The sequence below is a fragment of the Hypoxylon trugodes genome (assembly GCF_022578975.1).
Source record: "Hypoxylon trugodes strain CBS 135444 unplaced genomic scaffold F4822scaffold_3, whole genome shotgun sequence".
In the NCBI taxonomy this organism is placed as follows: domain Eukaryota; kingdom Fungi; phylum Ascomycota; class Sordariomycetes; order Xylariales; family Hypoxylaceae; genus Hypoxylon; species Hypoxylon trugodes.
In genome coordinates this window covers 420,246-447,378 of record NW_026250018.1, presented here as the reverse complement: position 1 = coordinate 447,378, position 27,133 = coordinate 420,246, and the positions used below count along the sequence as shown (strand labels likewise).

The window sequence follows — 27,133 nt, the reverse complement described above, 5'->3', positions numbered from 1 at the left end:
AATCGAAGACCACGACCACCAACCCGAAAATCCCAGACCGATACCCTTCGGATTATGAGGTCGTTAGGTGGTCTTGCGACACGATGCTAAGGACGACCCCCAGCAAGCAAAAGGGCCTGATTACGCAAGTTACTTGGACGAAAGAACTGGACCCAAAGGGTTGGGAGCACTTTGGAAGATTTTTATCTCAGTAGCACAAGGGTATCTACCTATTTGATGCTTCTTACTGTACTCACAATGAGAGTGCTAAAACGAGCATATAAATCGAATGAGTAAATCCTTATGAAATCTCCAAACGTGATGCTTGGGTGCTTTTCATTCATTATACAATATTCTATGCATATGCGAATACCCCGATGTTTTAGCCTCGGTACCCATACAATGTCCCTTTTCAACCCCCGGAGCGAATCCGCTCGTCTATCTTCGGTCGGTCGTACATAACATTTAGGGGCTAAGTTGGTAATAAGGTAGTCCTAGGTTGAGTTAAGACTACTAACCCGGCGATCCTTACGATCTATTGCCGCCACCCAATGGGAGGAGTCATCATAGTTCTGTAAACCGCGGTACGGTGCCTGTACCTGTCTCGTAGAATGTCTCTGCAACCGTGGAGCTTTTACCGCTCGCTTCCAGTACAGCCGCAAGTTTATTTATGCGTTGTATCTTCTTCTCTTTTTAAAGGTATATATCTCGTAAATATCCAATCCAAAATTACTCCGGTATATCATCTAAAACAGAAAGCCCAGCGCCCAAGTAGACCAAGGGCGGTGTGCCGTATTCGGTGCCTTGAGCTTGTGTAAACAATACGTAGCATGGTTTCGATTCCGACGGCCGTCGCAATCGCATCGGCAGCCCAGACCACCCGAGATTTCGGGGGCCCAGCTTGTTTTAACATCGTTCAGAGCTTTCGACTCGGGGAGTTGACCCCCTGGCGCGTTGGCGGGGCATTGGTAGTACCAATCGTGGCGGTACCCGAAGTCGGCGAAGTGGTGCACCTGGTGCGGTTGCGCGAGCATGTTGACGGCGAGGGAGTGGACTGCTGCATCACCCCACTGAGAAATAACATGTTAGTAAACCTATACACCGAATTGAATGAGGAATTGACGGTTTTTCCCGTGATGGTGCTGGCTAGTGTGTACGAACCCTTTCAAAGTAGAAACCACCAGTATGTTCCAGGTGCTGAAAAAGGTCCTGATACTTGACACCGCGGAAGAAGTCAAGGTCGGCGATTTCGAAATTACTCCAGTAGTGACAAAGATTCCACCTATCTCCATTACGGTCTCGATGCGAAAACCAGCTGAAAAGACTGCGGAATGGCCAAGGCGCCCAGGATGGGTCGATGCCCGCCTTCCAGAGGGGGCTACTCGGGATATTATTCTTTTCTTTCCAATCGGAGACTTCTCTAAAGAGACTAGGGCAGGTTCGCGGCTCCTCCCATAGGGATATGGTGAAGCCGTATACTTTGTTATGGCGGGCCATTTCGACGAAGGGATCGTAGGTAATTGAGCAAGAGAATTCGACGTCCGGTTCAAGTCGCCAGTACCATTTGTATTTCTTGAGCGCCTCGATCTGGTAGAAGCTCCTGCAATGCCAATGTCTTAGTATATATGCACTCTCAATGGTATAGTATTGTAGGAATTGGTGGAGCGCAAATAGGAACAGGTAAACCTACCCAGAGAAGAACCTGCACATATGATGGTATGTCTCCTTCCCTGCATATAATATGCCGCTGTCACCTTGTTTCTTCATGCTTGTTTGCGCAGCCTCCTTGTCCATCCAAGAGGGAAACGTCCATGTATTCTTAGGAAAGTTCTCGAAGAAGGTCGGTGCGCTCGTAGAGGCATTGATAGCGCGAATGAAGTCGTCGCTCCACGGCTCGTCGTTGAGGAAGACTATAGGATATCGAAACCATTTGTTGAATCGTTCTTCGAGGCTGCGAACAGAGCGGGCGGCTTTCTCAGCCTCTTCGTTACGGGCCAACATAACAATAGCAGCATTCTCGCGCGGGGTGTCAGGAGGTGTCGCGGGGGGTTCCTGGCACGAAGCATAGAAAGGTGTATCGAGTTCGCGCGGTGGCATAGGCACTCGGAAGCGGGCGGCATGAAGAGTGATCTCGATGAGGCACGCGACTCCGAGGATCCAGACAAATGGAGATTGATGCCATCCTCCTCTTCTCCTTCGGAATCGGTGCAACACCGACATCGTCGTCGTAAGGAGAGGTATATGGATTCGTTTCTGTGGTTAACTCATGTGTAATGTGGGTGTAATAATTGAAACAACAATATCCTTGTTGATGTTGTTGTAATTGTTAAACAATTGCGAAGCCATCTACGGTGTATAATAAATTAAATATGGCTGCCTGTTCATGAAATCGGTAAGAAAAGAGTCCCTATTTTTTATGTACCTTCCATGCATGTTAAGATGTACAATTACAGTTCCCCTAACCATGGTTGGTATAGCTGTACCTACATATACGTCTCCAATGTATTGGCGTAGGGCAGACAGGGCAGAATAGCTTATTTTTAGCGCTGTTTACACGTGCAAGGTGACCCCTATTCCAGTTTTTATCCTTTCCCCCAGCTGCAATGGCGGTATACTTTAGTCCTAGCGTCGTAAGTACCTTTTATTAAGTAGCATTTTACGTATGCAACTGCCAATCCGAATCTCAGCTCTTTACGTAGTAGTGAATTCGGTATAGCTTCAAATATTTTCATTAACTCTTAATTGCTATTTCGTATGTAGTTAATTAAAATCCATACAAGTACAACTATTCAGCTTTAGTAATAGCGATATAACTCGAGACTTGCGACGCGTTTTACATCATCCATCAAAGCAACTCCTTATACCTACTACAACTATACTTGGTCCCCACATTGCGTAACACTGCATACAAGTAACTCTATACCATGCGCAACGGAACGGATATAGCGGAAAGTAAATCTAAGGTTATCAAAGAGTTCCAGCTGTTTTTTAAGCATCAAATAAACATTTCTAGCTTTTATTATTCACAACATTTATTCAACATTAAGATCAAACTTCGTGATATAGATTCTAATGACACTTACCATTCTAATTCTACCATACTATCACTAGTGATGAGATATTATCGGTGATTCCCAACAGCCGAATATTCTGGGGATTGCCAAGACTGCCAAATTAAGACCCCTTGTCGATTTTTAGAGTCCTTTTCCAAATCTCTCCCAGGCTACACTACTTCGACCAGAACTTATTTACTTGCTACCAGATTTTGTACATAGAAACTGATAGGAGAGAACAGAGGACTTGATTTATTTTTCAGAAGGCCGTGTGTTTGCAAGTTTGCACTTCTCACATGCATCGTCATAACATGGGATTTCCACGCCGTCGCCATATTTATTACCTCATCCCTTTCGTCCTCGCTTTTCTCTTATTCAACCCTTCTACATTCCCGACAATAAGGCAGTTCGGCGATCGAATACGACAAACCCTGCCATTTGCCTACCAATGGAAGGTTCAACAAGACTTCGTACCAACCCAAAACGAACTCGATTGCCTCTACGGCCGTACACCTCGATCGAGCACCGATAGCAATGGGGAGCTAGATCCCATACCAAATCATGTCCATTTCATTTATGGGCTTAGCAACCCGTATGATAAGCCGAGCGTCGGTACCTTCGACTTTCTATGCTACCTAGCCGTACGAAGCGCGATCGTGGGAATGAAAGCAGAAAAAATATTCCTCCATTACACTTATCTAGCAGACCCGCCCGCCCTTGAACCCAATGCGTCGCCTCTGTCGAATCCGTGGATACGGCATTTGAAGGATGATATTGAATTGGTTTACCATTCCCCGGAAGAGACGGCGGGGCTGAAAAGTTCGCCTGACGCGACTTGGCAAGTAGCGCATGTGTCCGACATTCTCCGACTGAAGCTGTTGCAAGAGCATGGTGGCATTTACATGGACATGGACGCATTTGGGTTCCGACCCTTCACGAATCTTCTGAAATCGCCGCGTGATATAATCCTAGGCCACGAGGGTGGAAATCGAAATGGTCTCTGTAACGCTATCATGGTGGCTCGGAAGAATAGTTCTTTTATTAAGAGGTGGTTGACAGAGTATAACGGCGCCGATCTTTCCAAGGAATGGAACTACCACAGTGTCGTACTTCCCAAAGAGCTAGAGCAGGAACATCCGGACGAAGTCTGTACATTACCTCCGAATGCTTTTTTCTGGCCAACGTGGACTTGGCATCACATCGAATTCATGCATGAACAGCTAAGCTCGGACGAGGCGCGAAAGTGGGCTGCAGAGATAGATAGGAATGGCGGTAGCCTCTATGAGGACCAAGTTGCCTACCACGCTTGGAGCCAGATGGCATGGGAGAGACATCTAAGCAAACTGACGCCCGAGGTTGTGAGGACACGAGATACGCGGTTCAACATCTTAGTCCGAGACTTTTTACAAAACGATCTCGGTCATAGCCGAGCAAGCAGCGGTGGACCCCGGAACGAGTAGCATGAAGTCTTGTAATGTGTGATGGAAATTTCTTAGGTATTTTGTATAGGGTTGGGAAACTCCATGAGCAGGTTAGCCCACAACCCCTCTAGATCATTATACAGCAGTCAGCTCCTCGAATGAATTATATCTAATACGCGTACTACTCGTACAGCAAATAGATGCTATCTAAGTCTTATTATAATAGGTTCGAAAGCTTATGTCTACGTACTAGGTAATATTATCGAACTTGCTCTATTAGATAGTTGAGTATCAGCCAATTCTGATGGTAATGAAATATAATCTTGGAGTAAACCCTGCTAATAATCTGACATAGATCTATCGTCGTCGTATGCATGGCGTGTTTACACACCTTAGGTAACCTACTTGACCGGTTGAAGTACCTATCCAGGTGGGAACTAAAATGGTGGCTGCCGCCGTTCACGCATCCCGTGCCGAACGCGCATATTTGCACGCATAGATCACAGCCGTGTGAATTCCAGTATGCGACAACGGCGTGAAAGGTGCTTGGACCGCCCAACCCCCGTACATTAGTGAATAGGTAAACTGGCAATAACCCTTAACCTGGCGAGTGCCACTTGTTTCCAAGTCAAGTATGACTTGTTGTTTAAGATAGTACCCGAGCAACAACACGATTCTAGTTCTTGCTCGCCAACCACCGCACGAAACAACGTCTTTATTCTTAATTGTCTTTCACGTCAACAACCAATTGTAAGGGTTGCTTGCTACTTGTTAGTCAAGACAATTTCTTTTATAACTTTTCAATACTTTGTTATCAGCAAGATAACCATCTTCGACGTTCAGTGTAATGAGCAGAATTCGCCGTATTTTCGTTTTCCAGTATACCCGTTCATAAGACCCTACCTTACTAGTTTACTACGATGGCACCGACCGCAGAGGAAAAGGTTGTGTCCATCCGCGACCCGATCCCGCGCGGGTACATGTTCGTCCCGAAGGGAAATAGCTACATCACCATGAACTGTCGCAAGCAGACCAAGGAGCAGAACAGTCCTATGTACGTCGTCCTAGACAATAAGAAGCAGCAAGTAGGCATCCGAGTGCCGATCGCAGTCTATCAGAAAGTTCAGCAACAAGAGAAGGCAACGCATGCCTCGCGAGCTCAAGCAACTAAGCGAAGAGACGACAAGACGGTCTCTAAGTTGAAAAGCGCAATTCTCGGGCTATTCCCCCAATTGCCTGCCGAGGAGCTCCCTCTTGTCGTTAAGCACGCCACGACAAAGCACAGCGGCAGAGTCGGAAGAACAGCGACCAAAAGCATTGCCGAGAAGGCCAGCCTTGCCGTCCGAGCGCATGTTCGCCACCTTCATACCGAGTACGACAAGCTCTTACGAAGCGGTACTTCGAGAGATGACGCGCGCAAGCAGGTTCAGAAGGATATTGATGCGGTCTTGTTGAAGTGGGGATGGAAGCCGGAGGAGGAGCACCGAACTAGGCCTCACGGTGGTAGCAAGCAGATGAACCCCCACAAGAGCACCTCGAGTCGCAAGCACACCAAGCCCTCCACACGCCCTTCTCTAAGTGACAAGAAGTTAGCCAAGCGCGGAGCTAACGCCGCACTCGCTGCCGAGACCCAACGCAAGGCACTCACGGCGAAGGCAGTTAAGGCACCGAAGGCATAATCAATTCGCGGCGATAATTCGGCGATCTGGCTGAAGGGATGGATAATGTTTCTGTATGGAAGGAACGTTTAGAAAGTTCTTTTAAAGAATAGTTGAGTCGAATTGTCTCACGTAGGAGACTACCTGTAGCTTAGGTTGGTATGTTCGGAATACAAAAGGCTCGGTTGTGTTACCCTAATACGGTAACCGCCCCTGAGACGATTGGAAGCCAATTGTGAGTAACCCCTTTAACTATGTGTCAATACCACCACCCCTTTCGGCACTCTCTCCGTAATCCCACTCCTTGTTTTATATCAAGGTTTCAATTTTACGACGTAATATTTATTGAATCTCCAACTAAAGTTATGACGTACCATCCGATAGGTTTCGGCAGTCGCCGTGAAACCCCAGCATCTTAAACAAATCGCGGTACTCCCACGCTATTGAGTAACCCTACTTGTCGCCCTAATCACAGCCCTACTAGACTAGACTGCGACGCTGCCAGAAAAAACAAGACCCCTAATTGTCCTATCTACGACATCACTACTTAAATTGGTTGGGGTATTCAACTGTTTGTTGGCACAATCCCGGCGAAGAGGAGTTGGTTTTCGGTGTATCTAGGGCCGAGCCCGATGAGGTCCGAAGTGTTGTTGGGCACGAATATTCCGTCAAAAATAGACAAATCGGCCGAATCAAGCCGGCGATTTCCCGCACGGGGAGCCGCTAGTCGGTTCTAGCGCCGTATGGCACAACCCCAGCTTACTTATGAAAATTAGGTGGTCTACGACGCCATAGAGAAGAATAAGGGGCAAGGTACTGTCAAGGAGGAGTTTCATGGTCTAGCTACCTCTATAGGAAGCTATTATGAGATCTCTGATGTGAAGATTTGAATTTGTCAATATGTTTCTTGTTACTAAGATTTACGTGATGTGTAGTTTGAGTAGGTTCTAGATGTTCCACAAGTCCCTAGTCCGCATATTTCCAGCACAGATACAGGTATCGCCCCTTCCGCCCCCTATTCAGATCGTCTGTTTGAGCGTCTCCCATCTTTTTCTCCCGAAGGTACACGGATCTAACGACCCTCGTCTTCTCGTTATCAAGTTTGTGGTATACATTGATATACCGATGGAGATCGCGACCATCGCCTTTAGATATGCTGGTTGCGCACAGGTCTTCGACGTAGGTTGTATATAGAGAAAAGCCACAGGCGGCTTCATCGCGGTTGGATGTGTAGTGAGGCCGAAGATAGACATATTCTCCTAGAATGGGTTAGTTGTTGATCCTTGGGTAGTTACTGCTTGGGGTATTAGACTTGGAAATCATACCGCCGAAGCCCTTGTTGATATCTTCCCCATCAACCGCACCCCTTCTATCGTCGTAAACAACTTCAAGTGTGCGAATATATGACATTATAGATAAATAGTTGGTTGGTATGGTTTAAAGAATAGACTTTCAATAAGTAAGGTCGAGTCGTTCTAGAGTGCTAGTGTCTTGGTGTTTGAACACTCTAAATAGACTGTAATGGTTAACCACAAGGTTGGAGATAATTCCGGGGTAATAGTAATAGTATAAACCTATATGTATGAGATCAAGATTCCTGTTATTACTCTCGGGTAATAAGGAGTTTGGAAAACTCTTCATATAAGATATATGCTGGGATGCCGTCAACGTCCGTACAGTGCGGTCCGGTAGAGCCCGCACCTCCGTACCCCGACAACATTAAACCGAGTTAACCGCCGGCAGCCCAACGTTGTACATTATCGACGATGCCCGAATTGGAGAATCGGAGATGCCACGGCATTTCATGTTGAGGCTACATCGCGATAGGCCAATACTCCAGGATCTTGTTTGTCCCCTGGATCGGCAGCAAGGAGACCCTTGTGACGTACTCGCCATTAATTCGGTTCCGGCCCTGAACTCCTGGAAGCCTAGAGGCCTGTTTATATCTTTGGTAAGTTTCTCTTTATTGATGAGTTATCTGGCAAGAAATTTGCCTACGATACATCGAACTACCTAAACACACAGAGGCAATAAGAATCACCTTCACAATGTACACTACCGCGATATTATATGACGACGAAATACCTATCAGCAACATTGGATGGACGCGAGACTCCACAGCGGGAAAATTCCAAGACGGAAGAGACATCCAGATCGCAGTCAAGGCACTCCGACGCCTTTCACTAGAAGAGCGAAAAGCAATAATCGCGACACTTCCACCCCTTCGTATCGTCGATTTCGGCGACCAACGCTACATAACGCTAGACAGCCACCGGCTACGCATCCTCAGAGCCGTATTATCCCCACAGACAATGATTGGAGTTTGCTTCGCAACGTACGAAGAAGAATCCGAGTTGATAGATAAATTGACGAAAGCGAATGGAGGTACTTGGATCGAGACAAGGCCAAATCTTCATACAGAGGATTCTTGAGACGTTGAATCAATTAAATATCTAGGTGCGCAAGAGTTCTTACCATTACTAACTGGAATTATCTAACATATTTCCTAGTATCAAATACTGACACTACAAGCCTATCGTCGACCAAAACCTTACTTCACAGCGGCAAAAGCAGGACGGCTACTAGAGAAAACAACGGGCCACTTCAAGTTTGGGTGTATGATGGGTTGGGTCCAGGGGGATATAGGGGGTTCGAATTTAATTACGGTGGCTGTCTTCTAACCTGCGTAATGTATACACAAGACTGTGTGGCACGCTCTACTCCCAAGTTACACAACAGGCCAACCGCTAGAAAAGTCAATTGTATTCCAACCAAATTGCTTCTGCCCATCTGCGTATCCTATGTTGGTGTTGACGTAGTGGTAGTAGAGAATCTATTTGGAAGACAAGGTTAGTAAAGTATGTCCTATACATACCCAAGTACTTAGGTAGGTAATTAAACGGAGTACTAACAGGCCCATGCGTTGGGTCATCATACACGCCTTGCCCGCCAGGCCCATAGAGGTTTCCGTGTGATTCCAAGACCACGGTACCGCCACTATTGGTGCAAGCCTTGCCACTAGCATCCACGAAACCACCAGTAGCTGAGGTGGATCGGCAGACCATGATCTTATACTCCCCACCGGCTGCTGGCTTGTTTGAGTCGTAACCGCAGCATTGACCTTTGCTGTAAAAGAGATAGTAGTAGTTCCCATGCTTGAAGATAAAGGCGCCCTCCTCATCAGTTTTGACAGAATCGTAAGCGACTTGGTAGGCAGTGCTATCACTCGCTACAGTTTTCGGCGGGCTCTTCATTGATACTTGGTGGATATCCTTCCAGAAACTACCAAAAGTAAGGTAATAAGCCCCATTAACATTGATCAGGTTGGGGTCAATAGCGTTGTATGCTTTGCCAGATGATGATCGGATTCCGGTGGACCCCAGATCAGTCCAAGTACCCACATCTAGACTGGAAGACGTCGCAACGCCAATGGCAGAGTCTTGAACTCCGAACGTACTGACGGAGTAGTACAGATAATATGTATTACCAATTAGTGCGACTTCGGGTGCCTAATTTCAATGTTAGCAACTAGATAACTGTGTGCATTCTCTTCTATATAGTGCATGGTCAATTTTAGTGCTTACCCAAAGATCCTGATTTCCACCGAGATTAATTGATGAACCAGACGGAAGGGCCGCACCTTTATACGTCCAAGGTCCGGTGATATCGGGGGCGGTGTGGACGGCAATCTTGCCGCCGGTAGAGAATCGAAAGTAAGTGCCATCGGATCGCCGAATGATAGACGGATCGTGCGTATTCACGCAGGTACCGGAGCATGCCCCGGGATTAGCGTAGCCCCACACGGAGCTTGATAAGAGCAAGAAGCTCCAGACAGCACTGTAAAAGTTGACCATTATGACAACTATAATTTAGATATTATCCTGGATCCGAATAAAGAAATCTTAGTGTCAATCAAAATTTCATTTGGCTGGGAAAAGTGAAGATTAATAGTGACGATTTTCTCTATTGCTCTGCGGCTATAGCGGACCGTGCCTCCGTGAACTTCTGAATTGGGAAATTTAGGGACTAAATGATGGGTTCTGATAGGAGGAACCTCTCCCCAGATTTCGGTCGCGGAGGGTCGCCGGTGGGAAGGTGGGTATTCAGAATAATCCCGTCTCGGGTATGCTACCACTTGGCAGCAAGATTTATGCCTCAAGTTAAGTTATAAGTATCAACGATAGGTGCGCCTAATGTTGGGGCATTTTCGTCGGGGTTCATGCCATGACTGACTACTCCTGCTGCACGAGACCACGGGATTCCTTTTTTTACGCTAACAATACGCTAGCAGGCTGGCTACAACCCGCCATGTTACCTAAAGTACCTAGGTAGGTTCCCATAGATGGAGCGACTCTACGACTGCGATACTTGGCTTACCTCAACTAAACTAACTCAAAAGGATACATTTACAACCGTATACCAGTCAACATAGTAAGAATCTCAAATGCATTTACCTACCCAGTTTGTCACTCCCCCCTAGGTCCTAGTGCAAGCTATCGTGAAGTTGGTTGGAGCGGAAGTGTCACAGCCTCTGAGACACCATACAATGCATTTCCTTTTACCTGCTTAGGTAGGTACTATTCGGCATAGTATAACGCCCAACGACCGAAGGTGGGCGATAAGACGCAAGTAAGTCAATAGTTTAGCTCTGCAGAGTGTTACATCATGTGAAGTATCAGACTCTATAACTTTCCATACAGTATAGCTTATAGACAATGCCGAGAGGGCGAGACGTTCATTATTGAAGATAGAATATCCTTAGGTGATCTGCCTTATGCAAATAGCTTGAGTCCACCGGGGACGTTTTTCTGGAATAGTTCATGAGGATCGTACTTTCGACTAACTTCCTGCAAGAACTTTTTGTTCTCCTCGCCGTAGGAGGTGAATGGGTCTTGGAAGTTAGACGTGTAGTTGAGGTAGACATACGGGACTTTCTGGCCACGTTGATCGGCGTCTTTTTCGATATCATCCAGGGCCTCCCGCAGTACAGGTATGATCTTCTCGTCATCCTCCCTGTTCTTCCAATACGTCAGCAAAAGCACCGACACCAGCGACTCCCCTCTATCTAGGCCGAGTACATTCCCCCCTAGCTCTTTAGTCTTTTGGAGGACGGAGCTGGGGTAGCCATTTAGCGTCAAGCAGGTAGTGGTCTCCTCGATGGGCTTCAAGGGCTCGATAGCCTTAGTGTAGATGTCGGCGGCGGCAAGTAGCGTGTCTGTGTCAGCCCGCACCGTGCAATTCATGTAGGCACAGCGTACGTGCTCTTGTGATGCCACAGCATGTTCGCTAGCGCCTTCTACTAGGGTCATTACGCGCAGGGAGTTAAGGCTCTCCACCTGATTCTTGACTGTTGTAAAGGGCTCGAGCATAGCTGGTACGCGAACTTTGCCGGTATTTCCGTCTTTGGGTCCGTAGGCCGAAGCGGCATCGGGGCCGGTATAGTAAATCTCATTAAGTCCCATCACAATTCCACCAAACTGCTTCGAGTAGCCTACATTGACCATTATATGTGTCTCATCCGAGGCGTCCGGCTTGCGAAGCTCGTTTACCATAGCTTCAACTTGACCCTGATAGTTATTATCTGCGACCGTGTAGAAGATAAAACCACCCCAGAAGGGGCCTTGAGGAAAGGTGCGGAGGTCAAAGCGTGTTACGACGCCAAAAATTGTTTCCACCCCCTTTGAGTGCCCTCCAAAGATCTTCGTTTTCCGTGGCGTTGGCCTGGACGATTTCGAAATTGACCACATTATCGCAAATGAAACCCTCTCGTGTAGAAAAGAACGAAAGATCGCCAGATAGCGAGAGGCCGCCTATACCACCTTTTGCAGATCTACTACCGCCTACGCCAAGCCCTGCAGCTTGCACCCTCTCGTACACCTGACCCCAGAGAGCGCCAGCGCCAACAGCGACGACGTTATTCTCAGGCTTGAGCTTTATGTCTGCGAGTCGGCGTAGACTAAGAGTGATGCCATCTTCGATGTTGGAGCAAGCCTCTAGGGGCTGTTGACCCGCGCCTCGGATAGCGAACTGCACATCGTTGGTCTTCACGATGCGAAGAAACTTTGCCACATCGTCCGTGGTCTGGGGCGTATTCACTTTGACGAATGGAAAGATATTCGTAGTTTAATAGTTTGTAAGCCCCCGTGCCTGGTGAAGCGATTTGATCATTCGCGAAAACCTTCCTAAGGTTGTTAAGTGCCTGCTCGATTGCCATTTTTGAGGGTATCGGGTCAGATTTGCCCCGAAGTTGATTGAAGTATAATGTAGGTGACCGTCTGACGAAAATGTGATGAAGGAATTACTTGCGAAGCTTTTCCCTTTTATTCTGCCTTTAAAGAGTACCTAGGTAAGGGGATGGCAAAGGTTCGTTAGTTCGCGGTTTATGGTGGTATGATTAAGGATCCATTATTGCGCAAGGGAGGACAGGAGGAATGACATGAGACGGGGAAAGCACGCCCTTCTTTGAGGTAGTTGGTCCTAAAAGGGCACCTCAAACATATAACAGTACTGGGTTAAATATATTGCCTTAGGTAAAGCAATCGGAGTGCATGGAGTCGGATTAGTACCGCTTAGCAAACCAAGGTAGTCGACGAATCAGCATAAGTTGATGATTTATCAAACATGTGCCTAACAGGCGAAAGCACGCGAGACGAATGGTTTTAAGGCGACATTTGCCTTCCCATCGATAATATTTCGCGGAGGGTGCGATGGCGCGTTGGATGAAATCGGCGATAACTTGTCTACGTGGCGGTGTTGGCCACCTTTAATTAGGTATATAAATAGGCACGGCCAAGTAAAGCAATGGTGGTCTACTTTGAGAGTTTGAAAGGTCCTTTACCTGCGATCTGGAAAAACCCCTCGGGATCGTACAGCGTGCAGCCAAGCTTTACTGTCGGGTCTGTACGAGCTAATGGGGTCTTGGTTAAGGAATGTATAATTGAGATATCGGTAATTGCGGATGCGTTTTTGGATTTGGCTTCGTTTATAGCTTCGATGGCCTGTTTGTTAGTAGCAAATACCTCTTCGTCGTCGTCGGAGCTATCCCAAGATGTATGGAATAGTATGATAATAAGGGGGACTATCCGACGGCTTAAGCCCTAGGCAGTTGTCACCCTGAGCCATTGGATTTTCAATCATAGGTAGATACGGGTAGTGGTTCGAAAGTGATGGAAAATAGAAGCTTCCCCACTTCGTTCAGCGTTTTCAATGCTGTTTCATATACTTCCTCCGCTCTACCGATACTTGAGGATTTTAGAATTCGCCTTTACAGTAGTGGACATTTTCACCACCTTGTTCAAAATCAGCACCCCATTGCCTAAGCGTTACCCGGTGGTTTCTGAAAACGGTTGTTGAAGGGTAAAATCGTTGTTGCTAGAATAATGGTTATTTCTGAAGAATTGATAGCTAATTAGAAGATGGGATTTATGAATTTTCTAAAATCAGATGTCCCCAAACTCCAAAGGAATTGATACCACTTCGCCGTTCAATCAATTATGCTTTTTTGCCCCTTTTGGTACCCTTACAGACCAGTAGAGCAATACTGCGAGTGCTATGTTAATTACGTTGTAAGCAATTGTGACACCCCACTCCCACCAACGATCCTCAAAGTGTATACCATAATTGTCCAGTAACTGATCAGCGTCGGTATACGAGCAGATTTGGCAACCCGCGTAGTCATTCGGATTTTGGACTAGAACCCCGCTGGAATTGAGGTATTCGTTACAGGACTGGCCAGGGGGAGGGTCCAGCCTCACCACTGATGCGTTGGTGCATGTGACATGAGCGCCTGAGAGCCCAGTTCCCATGATGGCGGACATGTAGTATGAAAGTGGAGTCACCCGGTACATGAAAATCCAGAATCCTGGCAGGGCATTAGGTGCCACGAGAACACTACGAACTCATCAATATTCGCTTCATAAGATGTAGGAATGAGGGGCGGAGCTTACCCGGAGAATATAAGAGATAACATAAATAGGAGGTTTCCGTTGTTGATACCCGTTGGAATATCAGGCATAACAGTCATAAGCATCTGGGATAGAGTTTGGAACAGAGTAAACATAGACCAAATTAATAGGAATATGAGCCCACTGCGGCTATTGAGCTGATTTTGGTGTATCGCGTTTCTCCAGAGACCCAGGGGGTAATACCACGACGCATACGCAATGACACTGATCACAGTTTGCGATGCGAGCTCAACTACCACATTCGAGATAAGAAATACGATCCACGAGTACGTCCGAGATTGACGTTCCCGGTTCTCATAGAGGGTTCGGCTGTGGTAGAATCGTTCCATTATTAGCTGTACATGTGTCCCGAAAATCGTAGAAAGGAGGAAAAGGGAGAAGATCTGGTTTTGAATATCTTGGGATGTGGTTCCCGATATCCCGGACGCCCAGAAGCTTACTCCATTGATAAATGCCTAAGAAAATAGGTATTAGAACTCGGGATTGAAGGGACCCCGTGGAAAAATACATACGCAGCCAAATGTGGTGAGAGTCTTAGAGTAAAGATAGGTCGGCGATCTCCAATCGTGCTGGAAAGCCCTCTTGGTCACAAGATTGAGTTGATACCAGAAGGGGGTCGCGAATTCAGTAACATGGCCCTCGTTGGGAACTTCTGTTCTTGGGACCTCAGATAGCTTTTGTTTCATTCGATCGCACTCACTTCTTATGACGGCACATTCTGAGGAACTGTTCCATATCTCGTCCCACTTTAGTGAATGTCCGGTGTCGTCCATGTTGGTTACTTCCATCATCCACTCAGCAGGGTTCTCATGAGGCATGCATTTTCGTGCCCCATGGCTCTCGAAGTACTGAATCAAGGTCCGGAATTCGGGCCCAAAATTACCGAAATACACCGAGCGCCCTTCCTTAAGGAATAGGAGTCTGTCAAACAGCGTGAGTATGGGAGCTGATGGCTGATGTATAGTACATAGGATTGCCTGTCCATTATCAGTCAATCGTCTTAGCAGCGTGCAGAAGGACCAGGACGAGTCGCTGTCGAGACCGCTTGTTGGTTCATCGAGAAATAGGAGGAGCTCTGGTCTAGCGGCCAACTCTGTCCCGATTGTTACACGCTTCTTCTGCTCGACATTCAATCTACCGACCACTGCATGTTGGAATGTTTGCATCTCGAGCACCTCAATGACATGGTCGACATAAGCTAGTCGTTCGTCCTTTGAGTAATGCTCGGGCTGTCGAAGTAAAGCACTAAATGTGAGCGCTTCTTTAACAGATGCTGTATCAAGATGTATATCTTCCTGTTGGGCGTATCCGATCTTTCGGGCGAACGCAATATCCCGATAGCGTGTATCCACCACTTTGTCACCGGTGACTACCCCGATGCTAACTCTCTCAGCGAGAACATTAAGGAGGGTAGTCTTTCCGGCTCCGGACGATCCCTAATAGACGGTCAGAATGAGATATCATACAGTAGAGGAAGTAGTGACACTAACCATAAGGGCTGTGAGAGTTCCCGGTTTAACCCAGCCATCTATGTTGTTTAAAATGACCTTGTACTCTTTACCCATCTTGACTCTGTAGGTGAGACCTCTCCAAAAAAGATGGGCTCCGTTGCTGGTACCGAGAACATCATAATTACTTTGCCTGTCTTCGTTCTTCATCTTTTCGGTGCTTTTTCGAAGAATTGGACCTGTTTCTTCATCTTCAAGCGGAAGGTTAGATGGGACATGACCCTGCTGGAATAGTAAGACATCTGATCTTGGTGGAACCATAGTGATGAACTCGGAGGCGAGGAGGTAGACAGTTGAGCAAACGGCAAATATAGCGAAAGAAATACCGAGGTTTCTGTATGTGTTAGCTATGGGCATTGCGTACATGATCGAACATCATTTAACAAACCTCCAGAGATAATGTCTCTTGAATCCGAACTGTGCGTCAATGTAGTTATCACCGGTTACGAATGTTTCGTTCGGCCGAGCGCCAACGGCATTACAAATAAACGGTAACCCATCTCCGTACTGCTGGGGGATGATACTCCCACTCGCACATTCGAAACGACGTCCGGAAAACTAGTGAAAGCATTAGTAGTGCCCATACACTGAATTGAACTAATACCCACCTCATTGATAACCATAGCTTCGAAAGCATAGTACACTGGGTTGATATACGAAAACCACTGAAGCCATGGGCGCATTTCCCGAAATGGGACCACAAACCCACTATATATCGTCAAGAGAGCTACCAGCACAGCACCAGGCGGCTGAGACCCCGCTAATGTCCGAGACATGGCCCCCATAGACCTATATATCACTGACCCATTGAGAAGACTCATTAGACCAAATAAATAATACGTAAAGAACGCTCCGGGAGTGCGATGAAGATTACTTAGAAAGTAGAGCGGAAAGTTGAAAACAAATGTGAGAATAAGCTTGTTGGGCAAGTCACAGACGAATGAGGCTACGGCTTCGGTAAAGGCATGATAAAATCCGTACTGGACATGCTTCTCGATAATTGGGCGGTCATCCCATAGCGCGACGGACTAGAATAAATGAGCCGTGTGTACTTTATGGTTAATATGGACAGTTAGTTCCTTACCTCAAAGGCAGCCAATGTGGTGTTAACTAGACTGGTGAAAAACAGTAATACTCCACGACCAAAAAAGCTATTAGATGTTTCATCTTGGTCATAGAACATACTACCGAGTATGAGAGAAACCACGAAATTCCCTATGATGGTTGATATTGGTGCTACTAGGTTATGACGTAGGCGAAGGAACCCTCGATCAACACATAATCCAATCTGCTTCGGAATGGGTAGAGCGTAGGGAGATCTACCGTATGTTAGCAGATCTAGGCTCTTAGCAGAGAGTCCGACTCAAAAGCAGCTAACCGTTTCTTTTCAAACCCTTTCAACTCCCTACGCATTTGTCGGAGATCAGTCTCGTTCCCGAGAGGGTATTCTCTATCGTACGTATCGATCTCTCTAGTCAATGCTGCGTATTCAGGGGAGGTTTTCCACCTCTGCGCGAAATCTGCAGCGCCCCTCGGAAGCCATCCAATGTCGTCCTTCGTTGCCGGGCGCAGGCGAACTGGTCTGGTCACAGACGTAAGGAACTCAGGAGTTGTAGACCTAGGAGGAACGACGTATCCAAGGTCCGTAAAATATTTCTTGGCGTCTCGAGTCGACCCAAAGTAGATTTGTCGCCCCTCGTACAACACCGTCACTTTGTCGAATAGCTATATTGTATTAGACGCGAATTTACCAGGACTAATTGCTCACACGATTGGCTTACATCGTAGATCTCTTCGCCAGCTTGATACAAGGTCACAATGGCGACAGAGCGGTTTTCTGTAGTACGTCGCCGCAAGGCTTTGATAAAGTCAAGAGCATTGACACTATCTAAGCCTCGAGTACTATTATCCCAGCATTGAAAGACGCTATCGCCGAGAAGAATTTCCTATATAGAATTAGCGGCGCTGAAGAATTAGATGAGGACCGATAATAGATACCGCGATACTTGTTCTTTTACGTTCTCCACCGCTAACCCCAGGGACGTAAGCATTTCCCATTTTAGTGTCAAGCGCTTTAGAAAGACCTAAAGCACGAACATCAGACTCGACAGTAGCCTGGCAGACATCCCAATACTTAGGAGGCCATCTTGCTTTGTAAGCAAGTTCAAGGGTCTCCCTCATAGTTAAGGAAGGGAAGTGTATATCGAATTCGGCCTGATATGTCCCTTTCCCTCGAAATTCGGTGAACATTCGCTTCGAGGATAGGCCTAGTCCCTATGTAAGAACACCATAGCGCCAATGGGGGTACCAGAAGTGCTTACCTTGGTAATTTAGGATTGCGTTCTTGTCTATGGAGATGTCATATGTCTGGCCCGCCAAAGACTTCAAAGTTGTCGTGCACCCGGACCCAGGATTCCCAAGTACTAGGAGCATCTCGCCGCTTGCGACGATCCCGTCAAGTTCATGGAGGATATCAATTCTCAGTTTCGGCCCCCTTCTGAGACAGTTTGCCATCATTACTGCGGATGCACCGATAAAATTCGAAACGGTGCGTTGGTATCCCGTCTGTTGGCCGAATGCATGGACACTGAGATTTCGGAATGCAATACTCATGATGTTCCTGACAAGTTAGTTACCTATAATCTGCATAAGATAAGGAGTCATATAGCTAACCTCGACGGAGTGTGGATTGGTCGCTCTACACTTTTTGACCCATCTCTTGTTGTTTTTCGGCCTCTCTCGCCATCTTGCGATATGCTTGGACTTATTTCCATTGTGTCGAGGTGCGCATTAGATCATACCAGATAGCCACCTACCGTATGTAAACTACCTACGTACGATAAAAAGAAGTGAAGAGCAGAAAGTTTTGAGTCTTAAACTACGATCAAGCATACATAACATAATTCACGTATAGTCGGATAGCAAATCCTTACCCGTAGATTTAACACATTTCTATTATGAACACCGAGAACAAAGCTTCTAGCAAGGGAAAGAGCCTGACTTGTGTTGTACGACGCCAGTATTTCGTCTAGGCTGGCCCTGGCTGTGCTTTGTGATACCAACACTCAGTGTTCGAAATGAGGAAACGGGCGTTTGTAGCCGCTTAGAAGCATTAAAGGGAAATGTGGGCGAGAATCATTTCCCTGATAGGAATACGCTCTTTTATGGCGTTAGGTGAGATACTTTGGGAGTTCCTAGATGCTACCTAGCAGACGAGGCTGTATATATTAATTGCTTAAATCTGCACCAACATGTTGGACTCGATAATACCACTCACGGATTTTACTCTACATCAAGTCTTCCCGCGCGTTCGTCTTTGGTGAAGCGTGAGCCTCTGATTGGCTAGGTACTTATGTGTAAGTTGGAAGTTAAGCCGACTTTCCCTTCAAAAATGCACAATGCATCCTACCACCGAAACACACTTAACCCCCTGTCACTCCGCTCTATCATGAGTGTGGGGTGCCGATATCCAAGGTTGCCAAGCTGGAAATAACGTGGATCTAATAGATCGAGTCCCCTAAAATTGTACCTGTCCGTTTTCTGGCCCAAGCTTTTCCGCGTAGGAAATGGAGTAAAACAATAGGTATGAGGATCATCCCAATATTGTAACCCACCCGTACCTAACAGTCGGCAGAAGTCAATGAGGCTCTGCGATTTACCGTTAGAGAAAAGCATTAAGCCATTAAGTTTACATATTAAAAGATACTTTTTTCTAATAGTTTTTTTGGATGTTTATTGTAAGGAAGCATCACATTCGACTACACCGGTTTTGATCTGCATCATGTCTCAGGTTGCTTTTTTTCTGATGCTCACCGGTGTGAGCCTCGTGTAACCTAGCAAGCCATAAGCGATTAGATGTCTAGCTAATAAGTACCTTGGGCTAGGAGAGGACTAAGCAATGCCTATTTCTCTTATTGTATGTACCTAAGTATCCTTCCAATATTCGTTCAGACAGACGTTGTTGTGCAACCTAATTAGAATCCTGATACTTATGTAGCCCAGTGGAGCGATTCCTATGTACCTCACTTAGACCAATGGCGGATGCTCACGCTTCTTGCTTACGTGGGGAGAAGTTTATGAGCACGCTCTCTTTCGGCAGAACGTAAGAACGCCAAGAAGTGGATTTCTCCACGCTCTTATCCAATAATTTACAGTCAAAGTTCTTCAGGGCATGAGCCATGATCAATTTAGTGGCTATAGAGGCGTAAAATCTACCGGGGCTGGAATCATCATTAGAAATATTTCTCGAAATCAGTAGTAGGGATGTTCACTTGCCATACGATTCCTCCAATGCCCCACGAATGATAGTTCTCAGACAGATCGGAGTATCTGGACGGACCTTCTGGCTGAGACACAGTTTCCACATTATGGGGGATTTTTTCTGGAGGGGCGAATCGAAAGCCTTCGAACTTAGCGGCATTAGGAAAATATGTTTCGTCGGCTAGAATTGCTTTTGCTGGGACGCAGGCCCAGTCACCCTTTTTAATCTGCGTCCCGTCCGAAAACGTGAAGTCTTTTAATGCTTGCCGCCGACCGGACACTAAACCAACAATCAGCATATTGCTAGAGACCTATATATAAATACTACGTACTTGCTTCAATGGGGCTACGACGAGAAGATTCTTTAATGAAACTGTCCATAAGCGGTAAACCCTTGGTCGTTTTCATAAAGTCTTCAAAATCGGAGCCCTCGACCTCTCTCCGGAGCGGCTCCACGTATTCAGGATGGTCACACAAGTCGAAAAGAGCATAGGTAACAGTCTACATGAAAAAGAAAAGTCAGACGTAATAATCAGCGGAATCCTACCCGAGGTGGTACTTACTGCAGACAAGGCGTGGACGGAACCAAACCAAATCGCAATTGTTTCATACGTAATACGACGTGAACCCCATCCCAACTTGGCTGGTGCTGTGTCAATGATCCATTGAATCATATCGTTCTATAAATAATGAGTCAAATATCCATATGCCTACCTACCTACCTACCTACCTAGGTAGGCAAGCTATTAGCTGCATGTTGTGGGTATCATACCGGTGGTGGCGTAGAAATCTCGCCTGACTCTACGAGTTTCTTTTCTTCCAGCCGCCTTGTGACAAGATCGTTTATCATGCTAAACACCGCGTCCTGCACATCTGTACGCCTGCCGAGATACGGTCCAATGAACCTATATTTTTGTACAGAATTAGAATCATTATAGATCTCGATAATATCCTTTGGCAGGCCACGAATACGTACCTCTTCATAAACCCCGGCATGACCCTTAGAACCTCTGCTGCAGATATGACCAGTTCATTGTATTCAAATATTTTCTGCATGAACACTTCATTTTGTGCTGTAATCTGTCAGATATTTGTAAAGATAACCAGGATAGCGAACTTACCAAGTTCGTTACCAAAGAAGCAAAAACCATTCAGCTTACACAGTATTTTCTTATTCAGGGCATACGCAGGGAGGGCCAGATAACCTTGCTGGCTGTCAGCTCACACCCAATATCATTCAGCCGCATTCGCTTACTCCTATCAGATCTGTTGGTTTCTGCAAAAGCCGAGAAGGACTCTCCCACAATCCTTTGCATGTCATTCATAATGTAGAGGAGCTGTCTGGGAAATAGAGTACCGACTGCTCTGACGTACCCAATACCTTCAGCTCCCCTTTCGTCATGCCAGTTGTGGCCTAGCATGGTATATGCAGGCTGGAACATCTACCAATATTTAACAGACAGCCTTATAGGATACCGCGTGGGCTTACTTGTTTTGTTGCACCGAACATAGAAAGCTCATCACGGGGAGCCTTGCGTATTTCGTCCATGTGCTCATTAGAGCTAATGAAGATATGACTATGATCCGGTCCAGGCACTTCAAAAGCATTGCCGCGGGCCTATGGTACATTAGAATTGTCCATTATTGGGGCGATATTTACGCGGGGTATTGCCTTTTTGTACTCGACGGTGATCATATCTGCCCCTCGGAAGAGATATCTCCAGGCATTCACCCTTTTTTGTGCATATTGAAATAGCTGTTCGCTTGCCTTTGCAAAGCTAGGCTGGTATAGCAGTTAGAATCGTCCAAAGAGCTTTCATATTGCACTCTTACATGTGATTTATGGTTCTGGCCGAGGTAGAAGACTACCAATGCAAGAGCTGCGTATAGAATGGTGATTGAGATGTATGTCGACATAGTTACACTTCTGCGGCGCTGGATTCAATATTAGGTTAGAATGAAATACTTAGGAATGGTACGAAGGGTATGAAAGTCGCATCGCATGGCTCGTGGGAACTATATATACATATGCGAGCTCTCCCACCCATAGGTAGACACAGTCGATAGAGATATCTGCTACGAATTCGCATACTACCCAAAGATATGTTGGTTCTCGTCACATCATACCGCCAACAAGTATAACATGGAAAGCCATGTGACAGACGAGATGATATGCGCATATATGGACTGGAAGCGTCCTGTAGCAGCTACCTCATGGACATAGACAAGGTAATTGGGGGCGTTCTAACTGCAGAAAGATCCAGTCTCCTTAATTTTATAAGCCTAGCGTAATATCCGGGTAGGGTGGTAGAACGAAGGATAAGACCAATCACAGTATAAGTACTCGTAGCATATCGATGCATATAGGCGAGGCAGGCTGAGGGAGTATGGAATCCTTATGATATACGTTCCACAGACTCGCAGAGTACCTCACTTGTACCTACCTAGATGGCTACCGAGATGAAGCTGCCCTGGTGGCTACCCAGGTAGTCACTTAGATATTTTCCCCTTTCGTTGGGCGCTGAGAGACAAGGCTAAGAAACAGGTCAAAATTGTATCTAAATAGCGTTGATTATTAATTATGCGTCCCTCTCCCATTACGACCTCAGATATATTGCTCGATATCGAGCCTTTGTTTTCGCTACCAACATGTCAGTAGAAATTCCGCCTGGTGCGAATCTCTCACAGACCCCATTACTACCGAATCCTGACGGGTCGGCACCTAACTTCGTAGATCCGCGTTCCCTTGAAACGGAGACTTACTCGGTCATAATTATTCTGGTCATTATTTCATTTATTATCGTTTCATTTCGAATCCCTACTCATCTCAAGATATACAAGAGACTTGCGCTTGATGACTGTGAGCCCCTTTTCTTCTTCTCCACTTTAAAATTTTTCTTGATCTCACAATAGATGAACCTAAGACTGTTGCGTTCTGTCATGGGTGCTTGCAGCTATGTACAGTGCCGTGGTTATGTCGGGTAGGTATAGTGATATCTACCTAGTTACCTAGTGTTCATATATCACACGCACTGACTCGGAACTTAATAGCAACTCCTACGGCCCGGCACATTTGGGATGTTCCTCTTAGTGCAATCGATGCATCCTGGGTTAAAGTAAGTACATAACTATCTAAGGAATCATTCTATAAAAAGGAGACTGTTTAATATTTCACAGCGTAGAGCGATATTAAGAACTATCTATGGGCCGGCCATGTGGTTCGCTAAAACTGCGATCCTGACCATGTATCTACGCCTCTTTGGCGTCAAAATGTGGATGCGATGGTGCTGCTACTTCGGGATCGGAGTTCTATTTTGTGCCTATTGGAGTCTCGTCCCAGTTTCGGTCATATATAACTTTCCACATAACGATGAGCATTGGGATCTCGCTTTGATGGTCGAGAGCCAGCCCGCACAGATTCCGTTTGTTATCATGGGCTTCGTCGATATAGTATCTGATTTGTACATCTTGGCGCTACCGTTCCCAGTTCTGTTAAAACTGCAGACAACACAGAGAAAGAAAGTCGGGTTATTTCTGGTCTTCTTGACCGCAATTATGTTAGTTATGGTCTCTCCGAGTTGCCGGATATCCACTTACTCTAATAGTGGAGTCGTGAGCAGTTGTTTCGTCTTCTATTTCCGCGTTGTGTTATGGCGCAACGAGACGAAGGATTCCACGTGGAATGTTGCGGTCTCATATTTGACAGTGTGAGTCCCTAATTTCACTCTCATAATGAAGGCTTCATCGTGAAGAGAAGTCGCTAACGAGAAATCTAAAGTGCCGTTGAATTGAACGTCGCAGTCATTGTCAGCTGCACACCAGCTACAGCAGCAGGATGGAAAGTTTCGCTGCGAAAATCCAAGCTTCTCTCAAGCCTCCGGTCATCTATTGGCAATTTTGGAGACTTATTGGATTGGAGCAATGGTAAGGACGAAAATCTGATACCTAATACTGGTATTGCCGAGCAGTTTGCCCTGAGCGGTTTTTATACAAAGGTGTGAGGCTAAAGAATAAGGACATTATACTGAATACCTCTAACCCCTAGGTAGTTCCCTGTCTAGGTATATATTGGATTAGGAATACGGTACTAGCTACGCAGGTACATACCTAGGTATGATCTTGTAAGAGGTACCTATACAAGTGGATAAGTAAACACCTAGAGGTGAGACTATGGAGTGCTTCTGGGTACATACCTAGGTACCTAGATATCTGTTGTGCAACCCTACATTTACCCCCTGGCTATGCAAGATGTTCAAATTTGTTGCTTGAGTTATAAGTTATTCATAAGTGTTAGTGCATCTCCAATTACCTGCACCAACTAAAAGTTGCACAGGTCAGCGAGTGAAATGTGCCATGGGTACATCGTGATTAGGATACGAGGCTCCAAGGCCTCAGCCGCCAGGTGAGATTAAGCACTGAGATGAGTGATCGGATTAGATGCCGTCCAATTAATCAATATGTAACAGAAACATTACTACGCAAAGGAACCCTATGATTGGGGGCCAGTTGCTGTAGGTTTGGTTTTTATGTCGTATAGGATGTGTGTTGGGACTGGGACCAGGCTGGTGTAACCACCATCTACCTACCTAGATAGGTATGTAGGTTGGCAGGTCACCGGGTAGACAGGTACCCGTTTGCTCCCCTGTCCGTCGATCACTCACCCCCAACTTTTGCACTTCCTCCCGCCCCCGCTCTCGTGTCCGCCTAGCGTACCACCCATACGCCGATACAACCTCACGATAATGCCATACAATGTCAATCTCCGATGCAATTGAAGCTACCAAGCGGATCTCAGCTAACTTAATCCTCCTCCCAGACAGCGAAGTTATACAGAGATCATCAATTCATATTTCACCGAGCCCGAACGCGACCTTAAGCCCGCATGTTTCTTAACTCCGAGATCACCATCTCAAGTTGCCGATGTAGTCAAAGCCATTAAGTCCTTCGCGGCCCGTCCACTGTTGCTATTTGCGGCTCGGGTCAACAAACCACTCCCGCAATTGCGAATGCTCGAGATGGACTCATGATTCATCCACGTGATTTCCAAGGCATAGATGTCATCCTAGAAAAAAAGATCGTCTCGATCGTAGCGAGAGAATATGGGGCAGGTATATGAGAAACTGGAGGCTCTAAGGCTTGGAGTTGCGGGGAATCGACACTCGAGCGGTGGAATTGGAAGAAATACCGTTCAAGGCAAGTCCCCATATCTTCACATGCCTATTGGTTACGTTCTAATGCTAGAATTCTAGGCGGCCAACATCTCCTACGCACATGGCCTCGTTTGCGACAGCCTCGTCAACTACGAAATTGTACTCGCTAATGGAGAGATTGCCAACGCCAACGCCAAATTGAATGAGGACTTGTGGATCGCGCTGGCAACTTGGGTATCGTCACTAGTTTCGACCTTGCTGTCTTTGAACAAGGCCCCATGTGGGACGGCAAGGTCTTCTACTTCCAACCCAGTTTCTCCGCGCAAATACAAAGCCTCATCGACTATCTGCTCGACCCCAATGCCGATGTAAATGTTCATATCTGTGTGAGCCTTGGGTATACCGCCTCCATTGGGAGTATTCTGGGTATCTTTCACACAAAACCCGAGAAGGTAAAAGCGCTCGAACCGTTTGCGGATATCCAACCTCAGATCGCCTAGATGAAGTCCATTCGTGTTGATAGCCTGAAGAATCTCACCACTAAAACATATTCCGGCGCAGCTACCAACAGGTGAATACATTTGCACTCACTACTAACAGGTACGTACCTAAATGCCGCCCGCTGTCGGTCAACAACGGTTGTTGAGCTGTAAAATGATTTTCTATAGAATAACAGTTCAAATCAGATCTGATAGATAATATGACACGACAGTTATCATAGGAAAGTGGTTGTAAGTAGGTACGTAGGTTGCATTGTTTTTATTTATATATACATCTACAACTACGTCGTCTACAGCTACAGTTACAGACTACTTTTTGTTAGCTACAAAAGGATTTATTTACTATATTAAAAACCCCAAGAAAGCCTACCTAGTGAAAGTTATCCAACAAGCAATAACAAAGGAAGTGCAAGAAACCCGTCAAGAACTATTGAAAGGCATGAAGGATCTGGGATCAAGGATGAATTCACTGGAAACCACCATGGAGGAGGTTTTGAAGCTGTTTAAGGCGAAAGCCACTACCGTCACAGCTCTGCAAACTAGTACACCGTCAGCCACCCCCGCCAAGAGAAAGGCAGACGCGCCACCCGCTGATGCCGTCGCCGACAACGGTGACGAGGAAGAGCAGAAGCTTGCCGAGGCAGAAATCGCGGCAAAAAACGAGGGCGTGGTCGCCCACCGAAGAACCGTGGAGGCCGATACGGTAAACGCTAGGTTTGCGTGTTTCTCTTTTCTGTTGAAAGGGGAGATGTAACGCTTCACACGTCACATAACGTGATGAGCTGACGCCCGGTTATAATGTATTTCTCCTCACACTCCAAAACTTAGCTTTCTTTCCTAATACATCATCATTCTACTCATACATGACCTTCACAATTAGGTAGGTAAAAGAGATTAAGATATTAATATACTTAACCTTCTATTACTTGACCTAGATTCCTTGACTTAGAAGATTTTAATCATTTTCTTATTAAAATGATAAAGAGGAAGAAGAAGAAGAAGGAAAGATTCAAAGAAAAGGACACAAAAAGACCCTCTTAATTACATGGTTACACAACTCGCGATAACATCAACAACATCCATGACTCAGTCGCGGTGTCGATCATCGCCTTTAATTCTGTTGTATTCGAATGAGGCACCTATACACTGGCAAATCTACCTGGTTGTACTAGGACACAACTTTCTATGAAGGATTAATATTAATAGATACATATTACGCCAGGTATCTAGATATTCTATCAAGCAACTTGCCAAGTTGAATTCATGTGCTTCGGTCAACGGTGTATCTTATGATGTGATAGGGGCATTGGAGGTGACTAAATCTTATTATCATTACTTCGTAGAAATCTGACACACCTTGCTCGATACGCCTTTTCCACTAGAATGTCACGTACACTCGCAATTCGGGAGCCAACAATTAGGTAGTACGCCGAATAGTTTTCTCTAAATATTGCCCGTGTCTCATCCCAACCCCACCCCGCTAATGCACCATACGGCAGTTCCCGAGTTCAAGGTGGATACTTGCTACCGGAAAGGGGTTCCGAAGAAGTCCCTGAAGAGGGTAGGCCACTACTAGATCGTCATATGAGTCTTTTGCGAATAGAAACAAGCCATTCAGCTTGCTTATATTAGGTACCTGA

At 46.1% G+C, this 27,133-nt stretch overlaps 11 protein-coding genes across 11 annotated transcripts; 5 read left to right on the top strand and 6 right to left on the bottom strand.

The window, feature by feature from the left end:
• Positions 1 to 225: 225 nt before the first annotated feature.
• Positions 226 to 2,409, bottom strand: F4822DRAFT_155490 (glycosyltransferase family 15 protein). The gene is made up of 3 exons (XM_051453078.1): positions 1,670 to 2,409; positions 1,141 to 1,579; positions 226 to 1,049 (listed from the first exon to the last, which is right to left on the bottom strand). Exons 1-3 carry the CDS (start codon positions 2,197 to 2,199, stop codon positions 726 to 728), a joined length of 1,293 nt encoding a protein of 430 aa, XP_051316374.1. The 5' UTR covers positions 2,200 to 2,409; the 3' UTR covers positions 226 to 725.
• Positions 2,410 to 2,972: 563 nt separating this feature from the next.
• F4822DRAFT_393696 (glycosyltransferase family 32 protein) lies at positions 2,973 to 4,821 on the top strand. Its single transcript, XM_051457312.1, has one exon. It carries the CDS (start codon positions 3,329 to 3,331, stop codon positions 4,490 to 4,492), a length of 1,164 nt encoding a protein of 387 aa, XP_051316373.1. The 5' UTR covers positions 2,973 to 3,328; the 3' UTR covers positions 4,493 to 4,821.
• A 552-nt stretch (positions 4,822 to 5,373) lies between these two features.
• Positions 5,374 to 6,132, top strand: F4822DRAFT_426446 (uncharacterized protein; the record flags this gene model as incomplete). Its single annotated transcript, XM_051460561.1, has 1 exon — positions 5,374 to 6,132. The coding sequence occupies one exon, from the start codon at positions 5,374 to 5,376 to the stop codon at positions 6,130 to 6,132; it is 759 nt and encodes a 252-aa protein (XP_051316372.1).
• A 945-nt stretch (positions 6,133 to 7,077) lies between these two features.
• F4822DRAFT_426445 (uncharacterized protein) lies at positions 7,078 to 7,521 on the bottom strand (the record flags this gene model as incomplete). The annotated part of the gene is made up of 2 exons (XM_051460560.1): positions 7,078 to 7,370; positions 7,437 to 7,521. The coding sequence occupies 2 exons, from the start codon at positions 7,519 to 7,521 to the stop codon at positions 7,078 to 7,080; spliced, it is 378 nt and encodes a 125-aa protein (XP_051316371.1).
• Positions 7,522 to 8,540: 1,019 nt separating this feature from the next.
• On the bottom strand, positions 8,541 to 10,009 carry F4822DRAFT_393690 (glycoside hydrolase family 43 protein). Its single transcript, XM_051457311.1, has 3 exons — positions 9,696 to 10,009; positions 9,024 to 9,620; positions 8,541 to 8,944 (listed from the first exon to the last, which is right to left on the bottom strand). Exons 1-3 carry the CDS (start codon positions 9,963 to 9,965, stop codon positions 8,840 to 8,842), a joined length of 972 nt encoding a protein of 323 aa, XP_051316370.1. The 5' UTR covers positions 9,966 to 10,009; the 3' UTR covers positions 8,541 to 8,839.
• An 874-nt stretch (positions 10,010 to 10,883) lies between these two features.
• F4822DRAFT_441920 (FAD-binding domain-containing protein) lies at positions 10,884 to 12,325 on the bottom strand (the record flags this gene model as incomplete). The annotated part of the gene is made up of 3 exons (XM_051462922.1): positions 10,884 to 11,731; positions 11,766 to 12,192; positions 12,290 to 12,325. The coding sequence occupies 3 exons, from the start codon at positions 12,323 to 12,325 to the stop codon at positions 10,884 to 10,886; spliced, it is 1,311 nt and encodes a 436-aa protein (XP_051316369.1).
• Positions 12,326 to 13,480: 1,155 nt separating this feature from the next.
• Positions 13,481 to 18,617, bottom strand: F4822DRAFT_393688 (ABC transporter). Its single transcript, XM_051457310.1, has 12 exons — positions 18,257 to 18,617; positions 17,905 to 18,203; positions 17,582 to 17,850; positions 17,365 to 17,529; positions 16,962 to 17,308; positions 16,668 to 16,902; positions 16,192 to 16,611; positions 15,972 to 16,141; positions 15,566 to 15,917; positions 14,588 to 15,511; positions 14,058 to 14,530; positions 13,481 to 14,001 (listed from the first exon to the last, which is right to left on the bottom strand). Exons 1-12 carry the CDS (start codon positions 18,355 to 18,357, stop codon positions 13,599 to 13,601), a joined length of 4,158 nt encoding a protein of 1,385 aa, XP_051316368.1. The 5' UTR covers positions 18,358 to 18,617; the 3' UTR covers positions 13,481 to 13,598.
• A 672-nt stretch (positions 18,618 to 19,289) lies between these two features.
• F4822DRAFT_393684 (cytochrome P450) lies at positions 19,290 to 22,105 on the bottom strand. Its single transcript, XM_051457309.1, has 11 exons — positions 21,677 to 22,105; positions 21,516 to 21,626; positions 21,333 to 21,461; positions 21,099 to 21,285; positions 20,965 to 21,048; positions 20,820 to 20,916; positions 20,616 to 20,748; positions 20,407 to 20,523; positions 20,176 to 20,344; positions 19,859 to 20,123; positions 19,290 to 19,803 (listed from the first exon to the last, which is right to left on the bottom strand). Exons 1-11 carry the CDS (start codon positions 21,758 to 21,760, stop codon positions 19,629 to 19,631), a joined length of 1,551 nt encoding a protein of 516 aa, XP_051316367.1. The 5' UTR covers positions 21,761 to 22,105; the 3' UTR covers positions 19,290 to 19,628.
• A 387-nt stretch (positions 22,106 to 22,492) lies between these two features.
• On the top strand, positions 22,493 to 23,844 carry F4822DRAFT_426440 (uncharacterized protein; the record flags this gene model as incomplete). Its single annotated transcript, XM_051460559.1, has 5 exons — positions 22,493 to 22,703; positions 22,895 to 22,959; positions 23,021 to 23,400; positions 23,449 to 23,550; positions 23,622 to 23,844. The coding sequence occupies 5 exons, from the start codon at positions 22,493 to 22,495 to the stop codon at positions 23,842 to 23,844; spliced, it is 981 nt and encodes a 326-aa protein (XP_051316366.1).
• A 311-nt stretch (positions 23,845 to 24,155) lies between these two features.
• F4822DRAFT_155362 (uncharacterized protein) lies at positions 24,156 to 25,064 on the top strand. Its single transcript, XM_051453077.1, has 2 exons — positions 24,156 to 24,245; positions 24,660 to 25,064. The coding sequence occupies exons 1-2, from the start codon at positions 24,190 to 24,192 to the stop codon at positions 24,868 to 24,870; spliced, it is 267 nt and encodes an 88-aa protein (XP_051316365.1). The 5' UTR covers positions 24,156 to 24,189; the 3' UTR covers positions 24,871 to 25,064.
• On the top strand, positions 24,980 to 25,753 carry F4822DRAFT_155333 (uncharacterized protein; the record flags this gene model as incomplete). Its single annotated transcript, XM_051453076.1, has 2 exons — positions 24,980 to 25,036; positions 25,093 to 25,753. Coding segments are annotated over 2 exons (330 nt in total), but the record flags the coding sequence as incomplete, so codon positions are not given.
• Between the last annotated feature and the right edge of the window lie 1,380 nt (positions 25,754 to 27,133).

What these genes read in the sequence shown, in the direction of transcription:
- F4822DRAFT_393696 (XM_051457312.1), top strand. Translation starts at nt 3,329, where the DNA reads ATGCATCGTCATAACATGGGATTTCCACGCCGTCGCCATATTTATTAC.
- F4822DRAFT_393690 (XM_051457311.1), bottom strand. Translation starts at nt 9,965, where the DNA reads ATGGTCAACTTTTACAGTGCTGTCTGGAGCTTCTTGCTCTTATCAAGC. An exon ending in GTGGAAATCAGGATCTTTGG is followed by an intron (nt 9,621 to 9,695) that starts GTAAGCACTAAA and finishes CATTGAAATTAG; the next exon opens with GCACCCGAAGTCGCACTAAT. An exon ending in ATGACCCAACGCATGGGCCT is followed by an intron (nt 8,945 to 9,023) that starts GTTAGTACTCCG and finishes TCTTCCAAATAG; the next exon opens with ATTCTCTACTACCACTACGT.
- F4822DRAFT_155362 (XM_051453077.1), top strand. Translation starts at nt 24,190, where the DNA reads ATGTGCCATGGGTACATCGTGATTAGGATACGAGGCTCCAAGGCCTCA. An exon ending in TCCAAGGCCTCAGCCGCCAG is followed by an intron (nt 24,246 to 24,659) that starts GTGAGATTAAGC and finishes TCCTCCTCCCAG; the next exon opens with ACAGCGAAGTTATACAGAGA.
- F4822DRAFT_393688 (XM_051457310.1), bottom strand. Translation starts at nt 18,357, where the DNA reads ATGGAAATAAGTCCAAGCATATCGCAAGATGGCGAGAGAGGCCGAAAA. An exon ending in CCAATCCACACTCCGTCGAG is followed by an intron (nt 18,204 to 18,256) that starts GTTAGCTATATG and finishes CTAACTTGTCAG; the next exon opens with GAACATCATGAGTATTGCAT. An exon ending in AAGAGACATTATCTCTGGAG is followed by an intron (nt 15,918 to 15,971) that starts GTTTGTTAAATG and finishes TAACACATACAG; the next exon opens with AAACCTCGGTATTTCTTTCG.
- F4822DRAFT_155490 (XM_051453078.1), bottom strand. Translation starts at nt 2,199, where the DNA reads ATGTCGGTGTTGCACCGATTCCGAAGGAGAAGAGGAGGATGGCATCAA. An exon ending in ATGTGCAGGTTCTTCTCTGG is followed by an intron (nt 1,580 to 1,669) that starts GTAGGTTTACCT and finishes TTGGCATTGCAG; the next exon opens with GAGCTTCTACCAGATCGAGG. An exon ending in GTGGTTTCTACTTTGAAAGG is followed by an intron (nt 1,050 to 1,140) that starts GTTCGTACACAC and finishes GTTATTTCTCAG; the next exon opens with TGGGGTGATGCAGCAGTCCA.
- F4822DRAFT_393684 (XM_051457309.1), bottom strand. Translation starts at nt 21,760, where the DNA reads ATGTCGACATACATCTCAATCACCATTCTATACGCAGCTCTTGCATTG. An exon ending in AGATTTCTACGCCACCACCG is followed by an intron (nt 20,524 to 20,615) that starts GTATGATACCCA and finishes CATTATTTATAG; the next exon opens with AACGATATGATTCAATGGAT. An exon ending in GGCATTGGAGGAATCGTATG is followed by an intron (nt 19,804 to 19,858) that starts GCAAGTGAACAT and finishes TGATGATTCCAG; the next exon opens with CCCCGGTAGATTTTACGCCT.